General features: G+C 40.3%; 1 protein-coding gene across 3 annotated transcripts in view; it reads left to right on the plus strand.

The window, feature by feature from the left end:
* Positions 1-8995, plus strand: part of LOC308092936 (myomegalin-like) — a 71197-nt gene extending 62202 nt beyond the window's left edge. Inside the window, exons 39-46 of one of the 3 annotated variants that reach the window (XM_080439092.1) lie at positions 128-364; positions 1351-1452; positions 2485-2702; positions 3065-3208; positions 4503-4641; positions 4828-4874; positions 5174-5234; positions 7558-8995. In XM_080439092.1, coding sequence (XP_080295218.1) covers positions 128-364; positions 1351-1452; positions 2485-2702; positions 3065-3208; positions 4503-4641; positions 4828-4874; positions 5174-5234; positions 7558-7712 — 1103 coding nt within the window. In that variant the 3' untranslated portion in view covers positions 7713-8995. The remainder of the gene's footprint in view (positions 1-127; positions 365-1350; positions 1453-2484; positions 2703-3064; positions 3209-4502; positions 4642-4827; positions 4875-5173; positions 5235-7557) is intronic. The other 2 variants (XM_080439093.1, XM_080439094.1) reach the window with 2 other exon arrangements.
* Positions 8996-14758: the final 5763 nt, after the last annotated feature.

Below are 14758 nucleotides of genomic sequence, written 5' to 3' on the forward strand. Positions count from 1 at the left end.
ATGCACACGCACACGCACACGCACACGCACACGCACACACACACACACACACACTACAGAGCTCGAGAGCTCGATCGGCGGCAGTTGGCTCTAGGCGTCAGTGGGTGACAGAATGGTTTCTCGTCAGGCTACCTGTGTGAGCTGCCGTTGCTGCCGGTGGAGCTAGGGGAGCTGCTGGGCGAGGTGAGGAGTCTGCGGGCACAGCTCCAGAGCAGCGTGCAGGAGAACAGCGCCCTGAAACAACTGGAGCTCCACAAGCAGCTAGAGCAGAAACTGGGCGGGGGCTCGCCCCGGACGCCCTCGCTCTCCGCACTGACAGCCAGTCCTCAGAGAGACCACTTCTACAGGCGCCAGCTGCTCCACGGTGAGAGACAGTCCTCCCTATAGACACCAGCGTCCTGTTATTTTGGGATACTATTCCAGGGACAAATACGTACAGAGCACAGACAGTACACATAGAGCAGGACGGTGGGACCAGTGTACAAATATGCATTGCATTCAGTTAGGGGTTCAGTGTCTTGCTCAGGTGTCCTACCCGACACTGCCTCAGTGTAAGAGTAGGGAGACCTGTCAGTTGCACCACCTCACACTAAGTTCACACTTAGCCTAGTTATAGCTTAACCCATTCAATCCGGGGACGCATTTCTGTCATTTTAGATTTATTTGGCTATTCAAAAATAGCAGATATACAAGCTCATAGCGCGGCACCGAGTGCCGCGCTATGAGCTTGTGGATCTGCTATTTTTGAAAAATCGTGAAAATGTGTGTCAAATCTTTGAATATATATATAACTCAAATCTTTGCTTCTGGGGGTTCCTGGAACAAAAATATGTTACAAATGTTTTTTTTTTAAATGTATAAATATATATTTAAAGATTTGCACACATTTTCACGATTTTCAACAAAAAAAGAATTAAAGCTATTTAAGCTATAACTAGGCTAAGTTTGAACTTAGTGTGAGGTGGTGCAGTGTACTAGTTATGTTGAACTTACTCTGCTTAGCAGAGTAAGTTAATACATAGCGGCTATACGGATTGGTATAGTTGAGTAAAGTAATAGCAGTAGTACAATGATTTAATCATAAACATAAGTCTCGGATTGTAGCTTTAAAGACCGAGATAGAGGTAGAGATTTAAAAATAAAAATAAATCACACATACTACCTGTATAAAATACCACAAATTCTGCACACTATCCACATGCAGCATGCAGATATTTGTGTACAGCGGTTTGCTTGGTGTCCTTACAGTGTGAGCTACTACTAACCTGAGCTACTATTTAGTGCTTGGTGTTGTTGTGCTGCTGTGTGACCTATAGCCTGGTGTGTGTATGTGTGTGTGTTGCTCCACAGACCCGGCTCCATCGCCACCGGTCAGGGACATTGGTCTGTTTAACTGTGGATCACCGTACGCTCCCTATTCAGACCTGGAGGACAGCCACTGCACTGCCAATGGTGTGACATTAACCTAACCTACCACATCACTGCATGAGCCTTAACTGTTGAACCCTTAACTCGTGCTGTACAACACTGTTTCCCAAACAGTGGGTCGGGACCATATTATGTGGGTCGCGGACAAATTTGTATGGGTCGCGAGTAAATACCCCTTTATTTATTTTTTTCCTACATTTTGTTTTTAAAACACATTGGCTGCCAAAAACACAGATCTATTGAATCCATCACTTGGTTTTTTTTTTTGACCCAAAGACCAAGGAGATATGATTTTTCGAAGATTTAGACTCCCATCCACTTCCTTGTTAACTTAAAACTTAAAAATTCTGTATCTCGGCTCCTGAGTACTTTTGTTTTTTCATTGAAAAATCTCTGGCAGTCTACTGCAAAAAATCTGAAATAATTCTGGCAGGAAATTAGTTAATTACATATTGCATCAAAAGTTTATCCAAAAAATGCACAAATTCAAATGTTTTTATTTTTTTCAAAAGAATTCTACAAAAACAAAATAAATAATGAATCCATTAATTAGAGTGAAAATAAATTCGTCTATTTTCACTAGTTTGGGTCCCGGGAAGACATACAATTTCTCTTTTTGGTCTCCAGCTAAAAAGTTTGGGAACCACTGCTGTACATCATAGTGCTGCTTTATGACGTGGTTTACAATTTCTGGGTTCATGTGGTAAAGGTTGGAGTGCCACAGGCCTATATCCTACTACATAATGATCATTGGGTATTGCTGTTATATGTCACTATTCTTCTTCTTCCAAAAACATTACATTTAATTGTTGAAAAGCTATTATTTCTGTGGAATCACATCATGTGGTCTAGACTAGAGGACTAATGTCAGAAAACAGAACAAGTACCGAAATCGTGGCACTGCTAGCTTTTGGGTCTAAACCCTGATTTTTACCCCATAGTACGTCGGTGTCGCTTACTGAAAAGATGTGATCTTGCCGGCAAGCGCCACTGTCGTGCCATAAATTAAGCTTAAGACTCAAATAAAGTCCTGCCTCTCTCCACCCCCCACATCAGACTCTCTGGACCCCCATTCTGAACTGGAGGGGGAGGCCCCTGACGGATCCTTCGCCAACCGCAATGGCCGCCACACCATCGGCCACGTGGATGACTTCAGTGCCCTGCAGCAGCAGGTCCTGGAGGGGCGGAGTCTTGTCCAGCGAATGGAGACGACGCTGCAGGGCTGCCTCAGCCAATCACTGTTGGAGGCCAACCAGGAGCAGATCAGTGACCTGGTGAGAGGACCAATCAGCAAGACATCTTCAAAACAACCGGAACCACTCTCTACCTGCCGTCCATGTTTTTGAAAATTTTGAGAAACTTTTCACTATCATTACGATAGACAACAATGTTCAAATGTTTTGTTTCTTACAAAAAAATAATATGGTCTATTTTCATGCCACACAGTATAATAAAATAGTAATAATAATTACAAAAAATATGTATTTGAAAATATATTTTTATTCACAGAAATTAACTAGAAACCTTAGTTTTTCCCCATTATATTTGGCCCATTTAGTATTTTTGTGAAAAGTGAAATGTGTTGTTTGCTCTAATAAAGTACTATTATGTAACAGTGCTCTCTGTGTGTATACAGGTCCTGGACTATGGCTGTGTGAAGAGTCTTCTGTCCAACACCAAGACTCTGAGGCAGATCTTAGAGGAGGCTGTGTCCCTGTTGAAGATGTTCTGGAGGGCTGCTCTGCCCAGCAGTGACCGGCCCACCCACAACCTGGTGAAGGTAGGGGTATACACAATGACAGCCACGATCCATCTATCAGGTTCATCGCCAGAAAACAATCCTCACTTAGACTGAATCTGACACACAGGAGAACAAAAGGAACGTTGTGTTAGCATACAAATGAGCACTTAAAAAATATACTTTGGCCATTTGAAAATAGCCGATCTACAAGCTCACAATGTGTCGCGATGTGACGCGTTGTGAGCTTACATAGATCTACTATTTTCCAAAGAAATGTTTGAAAAAATGAAACACAAAACTGGTATGGGGGTCCCTGGCACAACATGTGTTTAGATGGAGGGTTCGGTGGACAAATAAATATGAATTTGGGGGTCCTTGACATGGAAATGTTTAAGAACCACTGGTTTAAACAACATTAGGAAACAAGCCCAAATAAGCAACTACACTTTAGAATCAAGCCCAAAAAAACGCAACACGCAACTATCAATATTTACAAGCTACTTTACAGAAAAACAAGCCCAAAGTCGCTTATATTGTAATAAGCGGACATGGCAACACTGGTTGTATTTGTATGTTTCAGGTATAATGCATCACATACGTAACATACAACAAGTAATACAATGCATTACTTCAATCAATAATAATTCAAACTTTATTTATATATAGAACATTTTGGGTTTTAGGTGCAAATCAATGTGCTTTGCAAAAATAATTACCGTAATTTCTGGACTATAAGGCGCAACTGAATATAAGCCGCACCAGCCAAATTTAGGGAAAAAATAAATGTGTACATAAACAAGCCGCACTGGACTATAAGCCGCAGGTGCAAAATCCATAAATTTAGAAAGTCACCTAGTGGCCGTTAGCTGTAAAAATCCATAGATTAGCCGCACCGTTGTATAGGCCGCAGGGTTCAAAGCATGGGAAAAAGGTAGCGGCTTATAGTCCGGAAATTACGGTAATAAAAAGAAAGGAAAATGTAAAAGAGAGAAAAACTAAAACACGTTAAGAACTAGTTAAAAGCTAGGTTGTGTGTATTGAGAATTCTTTGTTCATGGATTCATAAACCCATAGACACGCTGTACCAGAGGCTTTGGCCTTTTTGTTCTAGCCTTTGTACCCTTTATATTGTTATAGTTGTTATGGACATTACTCAGGAAATAATGAACACATTGATTATTGATGGTGTGTGTGTGTGTGTGTGTGTGTGTGTGTGTGTGTGTGTGTGTGTGTGTGTGTGTGTGTGTGTGTGTGTGTGTGTGTGTGTGTGTGTGTGTGTGTGTGTGTGTGTGTGTGTGTGTGTGTGTGTGTGTGTGTGTGTGCGCGTGTGTAGGAGCATAGCATGCAGGAGGAGATCTTGTCCCTCAGACTGCGTATGTCAGAGCAGGAGGAGGTTCTGCATGGAACCATCCAGCGCCTGAGGAGCACCAGCCGCACCAAGGAGAGCATGGAGCACTTCATAGTCAGCCAGTGTAAGTGTTCTGTGTGTGAGAAATAACACTTTAATACTGCAAATACTATTTTTCTTGAACACACAGACAGCTCCATATTTTAAATGTATAATATATATAATAACCTCCATAGGTTTTTATTACATGAACACAAGACATGCTCTTGAAGTTATCTTTCAGTGTGTTCACACTTATCTTTCTCTGCAGTGTCAAGGACTCGTGATGTGCTGAAGAAAGCCAGGACAAACTTGGAAGTAAGACACTGATATTAAAATATTCCTTTTTATCTGTTTGTAAACACAGTAAAATATCCTCAGTGTATTCATTTGTAATCCTCCAAATGTAATTTGTAGACTCTCAGATTGAAATGAACGCTGGGGATTTTACTGTTTAATGTGTGCGTTGTTTGTAATAGATGATGTGTTGTTTCCCAATCATTGTCCTTGGTATTATAAGGGCATAAATGGCCCCTCACGTCTCTCTCACGTGTTTTCCTCATCCTGCATTTGTCTTTCGTCTTTTCTCCTCTTTTCCTTTCTCTGAGTACCTCCAGAAGAATGAGCAGAGACTTTCCTCTTTAAGCTCCTCCCCTTCCTGTGCTTATGCTGATAAAGGTTTGACATGGCGCGCCTTTGGAAGAATTGTAGAAGTTGTCCCAGATCGATCCGTTTCACAGTTTCTGCACAGAAGTAACCCTAACCTTAACCCCATGTGTTGAGAGATGACCTTAACACTAACCCAGTCAGGGGCAACTTCTACTGCTATGTGGATGTGCCTGCCTCTTGTCATGTTGTGACATCACTGCTTTAACATTCTGTCAGAACATTCACCAACATTGTTGTATTGATGTGTTCGCTTACCTTTGAAGATTGGGCTTTTATATATTTTTTTTATCATTTTAAAACCCACAGACAGACTTAACCACTTTCAACCTGGCATGTCATTCTAGGTTAAATAAATTAAATACAAATTGTGCCCCTAACGCATTGTGACGCAATTTGAGCTTGTAGATCGGCTATTTTAGCTACTTTTTCGTGACACTGTCATACAAAGAAAGTATAAAATACATATTCATTTTGAAGAAAAAATAAATAAAAATAAATGTATGATGTATGAGACAAGGTTCGACAGCGACAATATAATAGTGTACATTCCACACACTGTTATAATGTGTGCAATGTCTGAACAATGGGATTTAGGTTCAAAATGTGCAACGTTGCCCTTCAAGTATGCAGTGGAGAGAGAGCTGGGTGCAGACATTCGACAGAGAGACTTACCCTCACCCCATAGGTTGTTGCTTTAAATAAGAATGTGTTCATACTATAGTCACCCTGAAGGGTTTCAAAAAAAGAATTCCACGAAATAACTCGGGACCCCTTGACGCCAAGGCCCAGCCTACTGAGCCACCAGGGTTACCAGCTGTCTCCTGCTAAATGCTGGGGTGTAAAATATGAGACTATTTACAGTTTAGAGTGAGCTACTGTAGTGTGGAGAGAAGACCCCCCTTGGCGAGGACTGAAATGTCAAAGTATTCCATAGTTGACATTCTTTGGGCATGCTGTCATGGTTATCACTGGAAAGAGGGCAGTGTTGCCAGCGAGAGAAAGAAGCAACCAGGTCTATGAAAACAAGCCCCAAAAGAAGCGACTAGGCTACAAGAGCACTTTAAACCTTCGTGTATATACATTGGCTATTTGAAAATGGCAGATCTACAAGCTCACGTGAGCTTATAGACCTGTTATTTGCAAAAGAATCTTGAAAGACAATGTGTTACTTTTTTTTAAACATTTTAACAACACAAATCTTGTATGGGGGACCCTGACCCAAAATATCTTCAGATGGGGGTCCACGGAGAAATATATATTAATTTGATTAATTGACATGAACATTTTTGAGAACCACTGGTTTAAACAACAGTAGGAAGCAAGCCCAAATAAGCAACTACACTTTAGAAACCGGCCCAAAAAATGCTACCCGCAACTATCAATATTTAAAAGCGACTTTACAGAAATACAAGCCCAAAGTCGCTTATGATAAGCAGACATGGCAACACTGAAAGAGAGTCGTGGCATCGGGTGATGTGTCATAAACATTTACACCTATCTCACACCCAATAGAGATGAGCAGAAAGCAGGTGTTTTGTTGTGTGTGCAAGTGTGAGCACAGTATGTGTGTGTGTGGGAGGGGATAGATAGAGAAACAGCTTTGCACAATAGCTTTTGAGAGACTATTGAGACAGCAGTAACTCACAGCAAGTCAGTAGCTCTTAGATGTTTTATTTTGTAGACAATTGAACACATGGTCATTTTAATTTAGTCTCCTTGGAAAAATGAAGGACCTTCTTTTTGGGGGGACTTTCCTTGCATTTCTAACCTGCTGTTGATCATTCATCCTCTGCTTTCCATCTCGCAAGCTATTTTATTTCCCTCCGTAACAATGTAAAACTTAACTAATAACTAACTAGAGCCCAACCGATATATCGGTCTGGCCGATATCAGCCATTGATTGACTTTTTTGACAACATCGGTATCGGCAATTATGCAGCCGATGTGTCCTGGTTTAACTACTTTCAACCTTATTTCTTGTCATGTTTTGTCAATTGGACAAATCAAATAAATGGTTTGCTTATAAGATAAATACAGCTAGATAAATATTCTCTAATAGAAACTTTAATCAAATCAGTTCAAGTTTTTCAAATTGATTCGAAAATGTTGCACTTTTTGACAAAATATCGCTCCAAAATTGGGATCCGCATCGGACCCACAAATCTGGCATCGGTCGGGCTCTATATAACTAACATTGTTGCATTGTTGTTATTTGGGATTCCACCTGCACCTGCCGATGGCTGTAACATCATCATTATTATCCACTGTCAAAATGTCTGATGATGTCTGCTTTCTCTCTAAACTACTTCTCTGCCTGTTTCCCCTCCCTCAGCTGAAGACCCACGAGGTGTTGCCCGGGAACGGCCTACTGATTGGAGTCTCCTGAAACCTGGCGACTCAGCCGACATTGCCATGGCTACGCCCAAACAGCGTCTCGCGGCTCGGAAGCGCGGCAGCCAATGCCTGTTGGAGACACTGACTTGTTAAAGGAGATCCAGCCCCAAAACGGTGCCACCTCTGAACTCTGACCTCTGCACCGAAAACAGCCAAGACCTTCCCTCCACCTCCAGCCTTATCTGTCATGTCCTGTCCTATCCAGCTGTCCTGTCCCTCCACCCCTCCCCTACCATTACCTCCTGTACGTCCTGCCTTGAGTGTCCCCACTCCCCACCCCTCTCCTCTGCCACACCAGCTCAAATTTATAGGCAATATGGACAACATTATTGCAACTTGAGCCTTATCCAGCTCTGCCTTCTGTCTTACAGTCAATTCATTATAATCCATCACACGATGGCAGTATTACGGAATATAAATTAGGCTTCATGTTTCCCCCCACACTCTCTTCTTTCCCTTCGACCGCCTAACTACTACATCTTTGGGCGTCTCCGAGCGATAAAGTCTGCAGTTTGCCTTGTTGTGAGAGCGAAGAAGAAGGTGTTTGCAATGTGCCTCTGGTGGTTTCAGTAATGCGTGTCCTGGCTCTGGTAGACAGGAGTTGGTTGGAGTTGGTCCGTACGTGCTGATCTCAGACCAGATTTTAGCTTCCGACCCTAGATTCAGAGAAGGTGAGGATTTGAGATTATGAAGCTGGTCTGGGATCTGTATCTACGTGCGAGCCTCTTTTTAAGAGCCGTTGGACAGAATTGAGTGTCGATGCATGTTTACTCACAGCTCGTGAAAGGAATCCTATTAGTCACATCACATGTATGTACATAAACGCCTGTGCACAAGAACACGTTGACGTGTGTTCCAATCGCTTCGTCCGAGGACGAAATCCTCAACTTTGACTGCCACAGAAATGCAAGTTTACTTCCTTGTGGCATGAAGATATTTCTGCAAGTGCAATGCAAATGCAAATGACATCCACAATGTATCACCAGACACCGTGAAGGAATGTACGTACGCGAACACTGCTAATTGTGAACTATAGTTCTGTTTGTATCTGTGGAGGAAGCTTGTGAACGGTCTGTCAGCCATTAGTCCAGGGTTCTGAATAGCAGAACCAAGGTTCCATTTCAGTCACTCAGTAGCCTCATCCTGCATTGGTAATCACCAATAAACTTGGAAGGGAATATTGGACAGGGGAAAGACAAGAGACAAGCTGTGTATGGTCTTATATACTTTGTTGTCACTAAGAGTAACAGATATTCTAAATCAGCTATTTTTGGCGATTGACAAGGCCATTGATTATAGTTAACTAAAACTAACAAAATAAGGAAAAAAAAAATTAAGTTAACTGAAATAAAATAACCAGACTTTACAAGAAAAAAGATAATTGACACTTTTGTTTGCTTACAAAACTAACTAAAACAAACTAAAATAATAGATCCTGCATGCCTTTCGGTTTTCTTCTTTGTTAATTTATTTCATACGTAAGCCCAGTATTTTGGGTGAATATGAAATCTATCTTCTAATGTTTTAGCATTGTCAGTTTAAAGTGTGAACAGTTTTTACTATCTTTATTAAACAATACTTTTTCTGGCCTTTTTGAACCTTGCCCCTGACAAATACCCCATCTTATAACAAATATAAAACTAATCAAAACTCAACTAAAACTAAACATTTTCAAATAAATAATTGAATACAATCTTAACTAAACTAGGCATATCCGTTTTGAAAGCTGAACTGAAATAAATAACTGGTACAAGGAAGTTTACAGCAGATTGGGCATAAGGATAGGGCATAAGGGCTCAAATGGAACCAGGCCAAACGCGTATTCAAACTCCTCAGCAGGGGTTCTCATACGAGCATGTGCAATAATGAAATAGTGTGTATTGAATGATCATGTACACCAGCTTTACGTTCTGTTTTCTTTTTTGCTTGAACACTGGATCCTAATGTATTTACTCTCACGAGGACAGAATATCATCAGTGCAATGTTGCACTGCCTAAGCCTGATCTATACTTCTTCAAACGACGGAGTCACACGCCGAAAATAGCGGACCTACAATACAATTGTCGGCTCTTTTCAGCATGCGACACGGTCGCACAACGTAGCATAAATTAGGCATTATTCTGTTCTAATACTACTGACTAAAACAAAGTGCTGTTGCTTTTTTTTCTGCAGCGTTGATGCATGATAAAGACAAAGTTGATGGGTTACATGCAGTGTTTTGTGGAATACAGGAATCACACCAGTGCTTGCCAAAGTTTGAGCTTTGAACTCCTTTTTTCACTTATTTGCCTTATCCATGAGGATGACAATCCCTGGGTTTAATGTGGATGGTCAACAAAGCCCTTCTGATGGACATGTAATTGTGGCTTCCTTTTATAGGGCCTTTAAATCTACTAGAGACGGTAACCGTTAGACCTTTTTTTTTGTGGACCAAATCTTTACGGAGTGGATCTTAACCGATGGCGCTATTATTGCTAAATGCGACTTCTGTGCACTAAAATGTATTCCTGATGGAAATCGATTTGAAACCAAGAAACTAGAGTTGTTTTGTTTTGAAGTTATTGGTCGTCAGGCAATTTGACAGGACGTTCCCATGGTGTTGGCAATAAATGTAAATTAATGTTCTGATTCAAACTTTGGCAGGCTACTGGTGGGTCCATTGTCTAGAATCAGCATATTATTTAGAGTTGATATTCAAGTCCTTCACATTTTGCTTTGATGTGTAGCCTATTCTTGCTGTACATTTGCAATTTTTCAGCTGTAAATTACCTGCTTTTTTGTGTGTGTGGGTGTGTGTGTGCGTGTGTGTGTGTGAGTGTGAATAATCACATCCAACATTTGCTTCATGCAAAGTTGATTATCGGGGTAGCCGTGCAATAGCTTTGTATTGGTTTAATTTGATGTTAAACATCATTGTATACTTGCTTTATGAGCGTAGGCCTATTTCACTTCTCTGCTTTGTAATGATTTGTTGTGTAAAAGTTAGAGAATCAGGCCAATGTTTTTTTTTTATTATAAACTAGTCACACATGCTGTCATCTCTTATGAAATCAATCTATGCCTTCATGCTTTTTAAAGTCGCAATATTAACACCCACCTTGAATAAAGCTCCAAGTAACATTGCTTTGCCTGCCTTTAAAGTTAACTGGAGCTCTTAACCACTTAAGCCCTGATTTGTACTTTGAAAATAGCTGATCTACAAGCTCAGGTTGCGTCCCGTTGTGATGAGACTGAGAGCTTATAGATCTGCGATTCAATATTTTTGAAATATTGTGAACTTTTGGGGGGGAAAAGTAAAGAATTCAGAACGTTTTTTGCATTTTCATTTTACTTTTTTGGGAAAGATATTCAGAAAAAAATCATATATTTACAAGCCCAAAATATGGACACCAGGGTTAAAGTGGTTAATTGGCTCAACTGTATAAATGGCCTTGAACTAGTGCTTGAATGTCTGCCTTTCAGGACACAACACTAGCTTTTGCCAAATTGGGTCTTGTTTGCGCTCCATTCATCAGGAAAAAAATCATACGATAAAATACAATAAAATACATTGAGTAAATTGCCAAAAAATATTTCTAAATTGTGTTGGTTATTTTCTTAGAAAGAAAGTAATGTATTATGTGCAAAAGCAGAAACAGAATTGGTTTGAAAACGACTGAGTCTGTAAGAGCGTGAACAATGCCTGGTTACCATGTGTTTGTTGATTAGAACAGTGGTTCTCAACGTGGGGTATGGGGACCCCCAGGGGTCCTTGAGGGTGGTTCCAGGGGGTCGGCTAAATGATAGATTGTTAGGACACCAAATGGACCCTAACTCTGAAAGTGTACTCTTGAAATAAAAATATAAAAACGGTTGAGAACCACTGGTTTTAGGGGGAACTCAAATAGCAGAATAAAACAGTTTCTTGTTGGTATTGAGTCGTATATGTATATAGTGCTATTTGATTGATGCAGCTACTGTACTGTATGCTATGTGATTGAAGAGGGGTTGTGTGCCTGTGTGTAATGCAGTATACTAGAGCACTTACACAGGACTCCAATAGATCCTGTCTTGACAGCAGTCAGTGCGTGCGTGTTGTGGTGACAAAGTATTATCAATGAAGGACTTGGGGAGGAAAAAATAAAAAGATATATAAAGAGCATACTGTAACTGTGTGGCCTAAGTTTGTGGGAAGATACACCAAGTGGTGGTCTTGATTCTTGTAGCTGAACAGTTTTCACAAATAAAAAAAATGTAAATAATGAAGTCAATCTTTGTTCAATCCGAATCATATCATTCTGGCCAGCACAGAGTTTACAGCAGCATCAGGAAAGGTAATTAATTTGATCATTTTGAAATGTGTATATTATTACATTTCTATAGGGACATTTCCCCACCAACACAGTAATAATGTCTATATACACACAGCATAAATATGATATGCCATATTTTGTCATAGTATGGTACAACCACGCTGGGGGTACCCCCCCCCCCCAGGCATTTTTTTAACAGAATAGATTTAATTTCCAGTATTCTGGTGAATTTGGGGAGTTTGACACTTTTATCAGGCTTTACTTACATAGGATCCATTAAAAAGTTAAAAGTAGCAATAAAAGAGGCATATTTAATAATAACATTTTGCTGGGGACCCCCTGGAACCCCCCCAAGGACCCCTGGGGGTCCCCGGACCCCACTTTGAGAACCAATGCTTAACGCACAACCATATGACGTCCATACAACGTTACGTCCTTACGCCGTGCATACGCTGTGCATACGCTGTCCGAGTCGGACCTCACTAGTTGCAAAAACACATAAAAAGAGACGTCCAAACAACGTTACGCCCATACGCCGTGCATACGCCGTCCATACGACGTCCGAGTCAGACCTCATTAAAGTCAGCTGCGTTGCTAAAACACCATTAAAAAAAGACGTCCGTACGACGTCCATACAACGTCCAAGAAGAGGTAGACCTCGTCGCTAAAAGACGCTGATGCGATTACTGAAAATGCATTAAGAAATGATGCTTCCCCTCCCTCTAAATCAATATGATTTCTATTAACTCCCATAAAGAATATAATGTAAAGCAGGCTAAAATAATTATGTCAACAAGGCAAGTTATTATTATTATTAAACATTGATAAACTACATAAACACACTGATGTAAATACTTTTGACTACAAAAGGCCTGTTGAAGACCCCTAACCTAGTGTCAAAATGATCTAAAATCTGAAATACATTTCACACCCATATCCTCAGACAGATGTAGTGTCTGCTGATGGACACTAGATGGCGTCCAAACAGCAGTTTTTTGTCTTTTTAGTCAGTCTGTCCAAAAAGAGGGTTAAACACTCAATCAAACACACCCCAAACACACATACACGAAACGTATTTTTAACAGCTGTTTATTTAAGATGTGACGGATGTCAACACAACAATCTGAAGGGAACAACAAACACTTCAGTTAAAATAAGGTGACCATATGCTGCCAGGACATGTACTCATTGACACGGGCCCTCTTCTGCAGGTCAGCTGGGTACCAGAAGTCAGGGGTCTTGTACTTCTCAGCCAGGTACTGCAGTATTGCAATGCTGCAGTGGTAAATCATTTCTTTAAAAGCCATGTAAGTACAGGCACTCGGTGCCGCGCTATGAGCTTGTATATCTGCTATTTTTGAATAGCCAAAGAAATGTAAAAATGACACAGATGCTTTCCCGGTCTAAATGGGTTAATAAACCAATAGGTAGGCTACAGTTATCTATGCGAGGTTCCCCTACCAAAATACATCAATTAAGGGGCCATACTTCTGAACAATTGGTTAATGTTTGGTTGCTACTATATATGTCTATGAAATTAATACCAAGGACCACAACGGAAACAAGTCTGCAAGGACTTTTTTGGACAAAAATATTATAAATGTAACTGTGTTGTTTTACATTCTTTTTGCCTAATAAAATTTCCAATCAATCAATTTTTTTAACCTATTGTTGATTGAGTGATGACACCCACTGACTCTGACCTACTTAAGGGTTCCAAAGCCATATGTCTGCAACCTGGGCCCTATTCCACGAAAGATGAATTAAATAAGCCTGGCCTTAAGTCAAATGCGCAATAACCCCACATTTGCAAGACCACTTTGGTAGAGGTTTGGGTTGTGTAGTTACCTTGCCATCATGATGTAACTCCAAAGGTGGACAAGAAATAAAAAATAATTTCTCCATTGACTAGAAATTGATAATTTTAAATATCTCTGCTGTCCGGCCGGAACCAGCTAAATCCAAAATGGTAATTGTTCAGGAAATGAAAAACAAAATATCAATTTTTCTGAAAATGAAGAAAACCTTATATTTTTAAAACAAAGCAATACTGCCTCATCAAACTTGGTATTGTGACTTTATATATTATCAGATACTTGCATGTGTCATTATATTATCACCACTTTACCCAAATCCAGCTCAAGTGGAGTTAGGAGTTTTGTCCAAACACAAATCCAGCGCAAGTGGAGTTAGGAGGTTTTGTCCATCATTGATAAGAACAGCTGGCAATGGATCTCAAAGCTCACAACACATCACAACGCATTGTGAGCTTGGAGATCAGCTATTTATGGTGAGCGCCATCCTCATATACTAAGTATAGATCAAGCTGAATTCTGTACTTAAACAACTTTTATTTTAACATGCATTGTAAACAACCATGGATCTAACTGTTACCACTGTTGTTCTTCTACAGTTGAGTGCAACAAACAATTCTGCCTCAATACTCAATCATGTATTTAACAAAAGCAATCATGGCACACCAACAATAAATAAATGGCATATAAATACAAAATACATTCATGAAAAATAGAATCTGTAGCCTATCAAATCTGTAGCCTACTGCACTAACAATAACAACCACAGTTGAATTTACCTATCATATACCTATCAACATTTTATTATCACACTGTTGTGTGTTGTGTGTTGTGTGTTGCGTGTGTGTGGTGGGTGTTTCTTAGTGCTTTAGATTGTCATAAAAGCTGTGAAAGTCTTTTGGCATGATCTCCTTGAGCTCTTGGAGATGTTTGAAACAAACTCCTGCACACACTCATTCTCTGTCCATTAACATTTAAAAAGAAAACACGAGCAGATGACCTTTGTGAAGACACCCTTCTCCTCTTTACTGG

This window comes from Gymnoscopelus braueri (assembly GCF_963280865.1).
Source record: "Gymnoscopelus braueri genome assembly, chromosome: 10".
Taxonomy (NCBI): Eukaryota; Metazoa; Chordata; class Actinopteri; order Myctophiformes; family Myctophidae; genus Gymnoscopelus; species Gymnoscopelus braueri.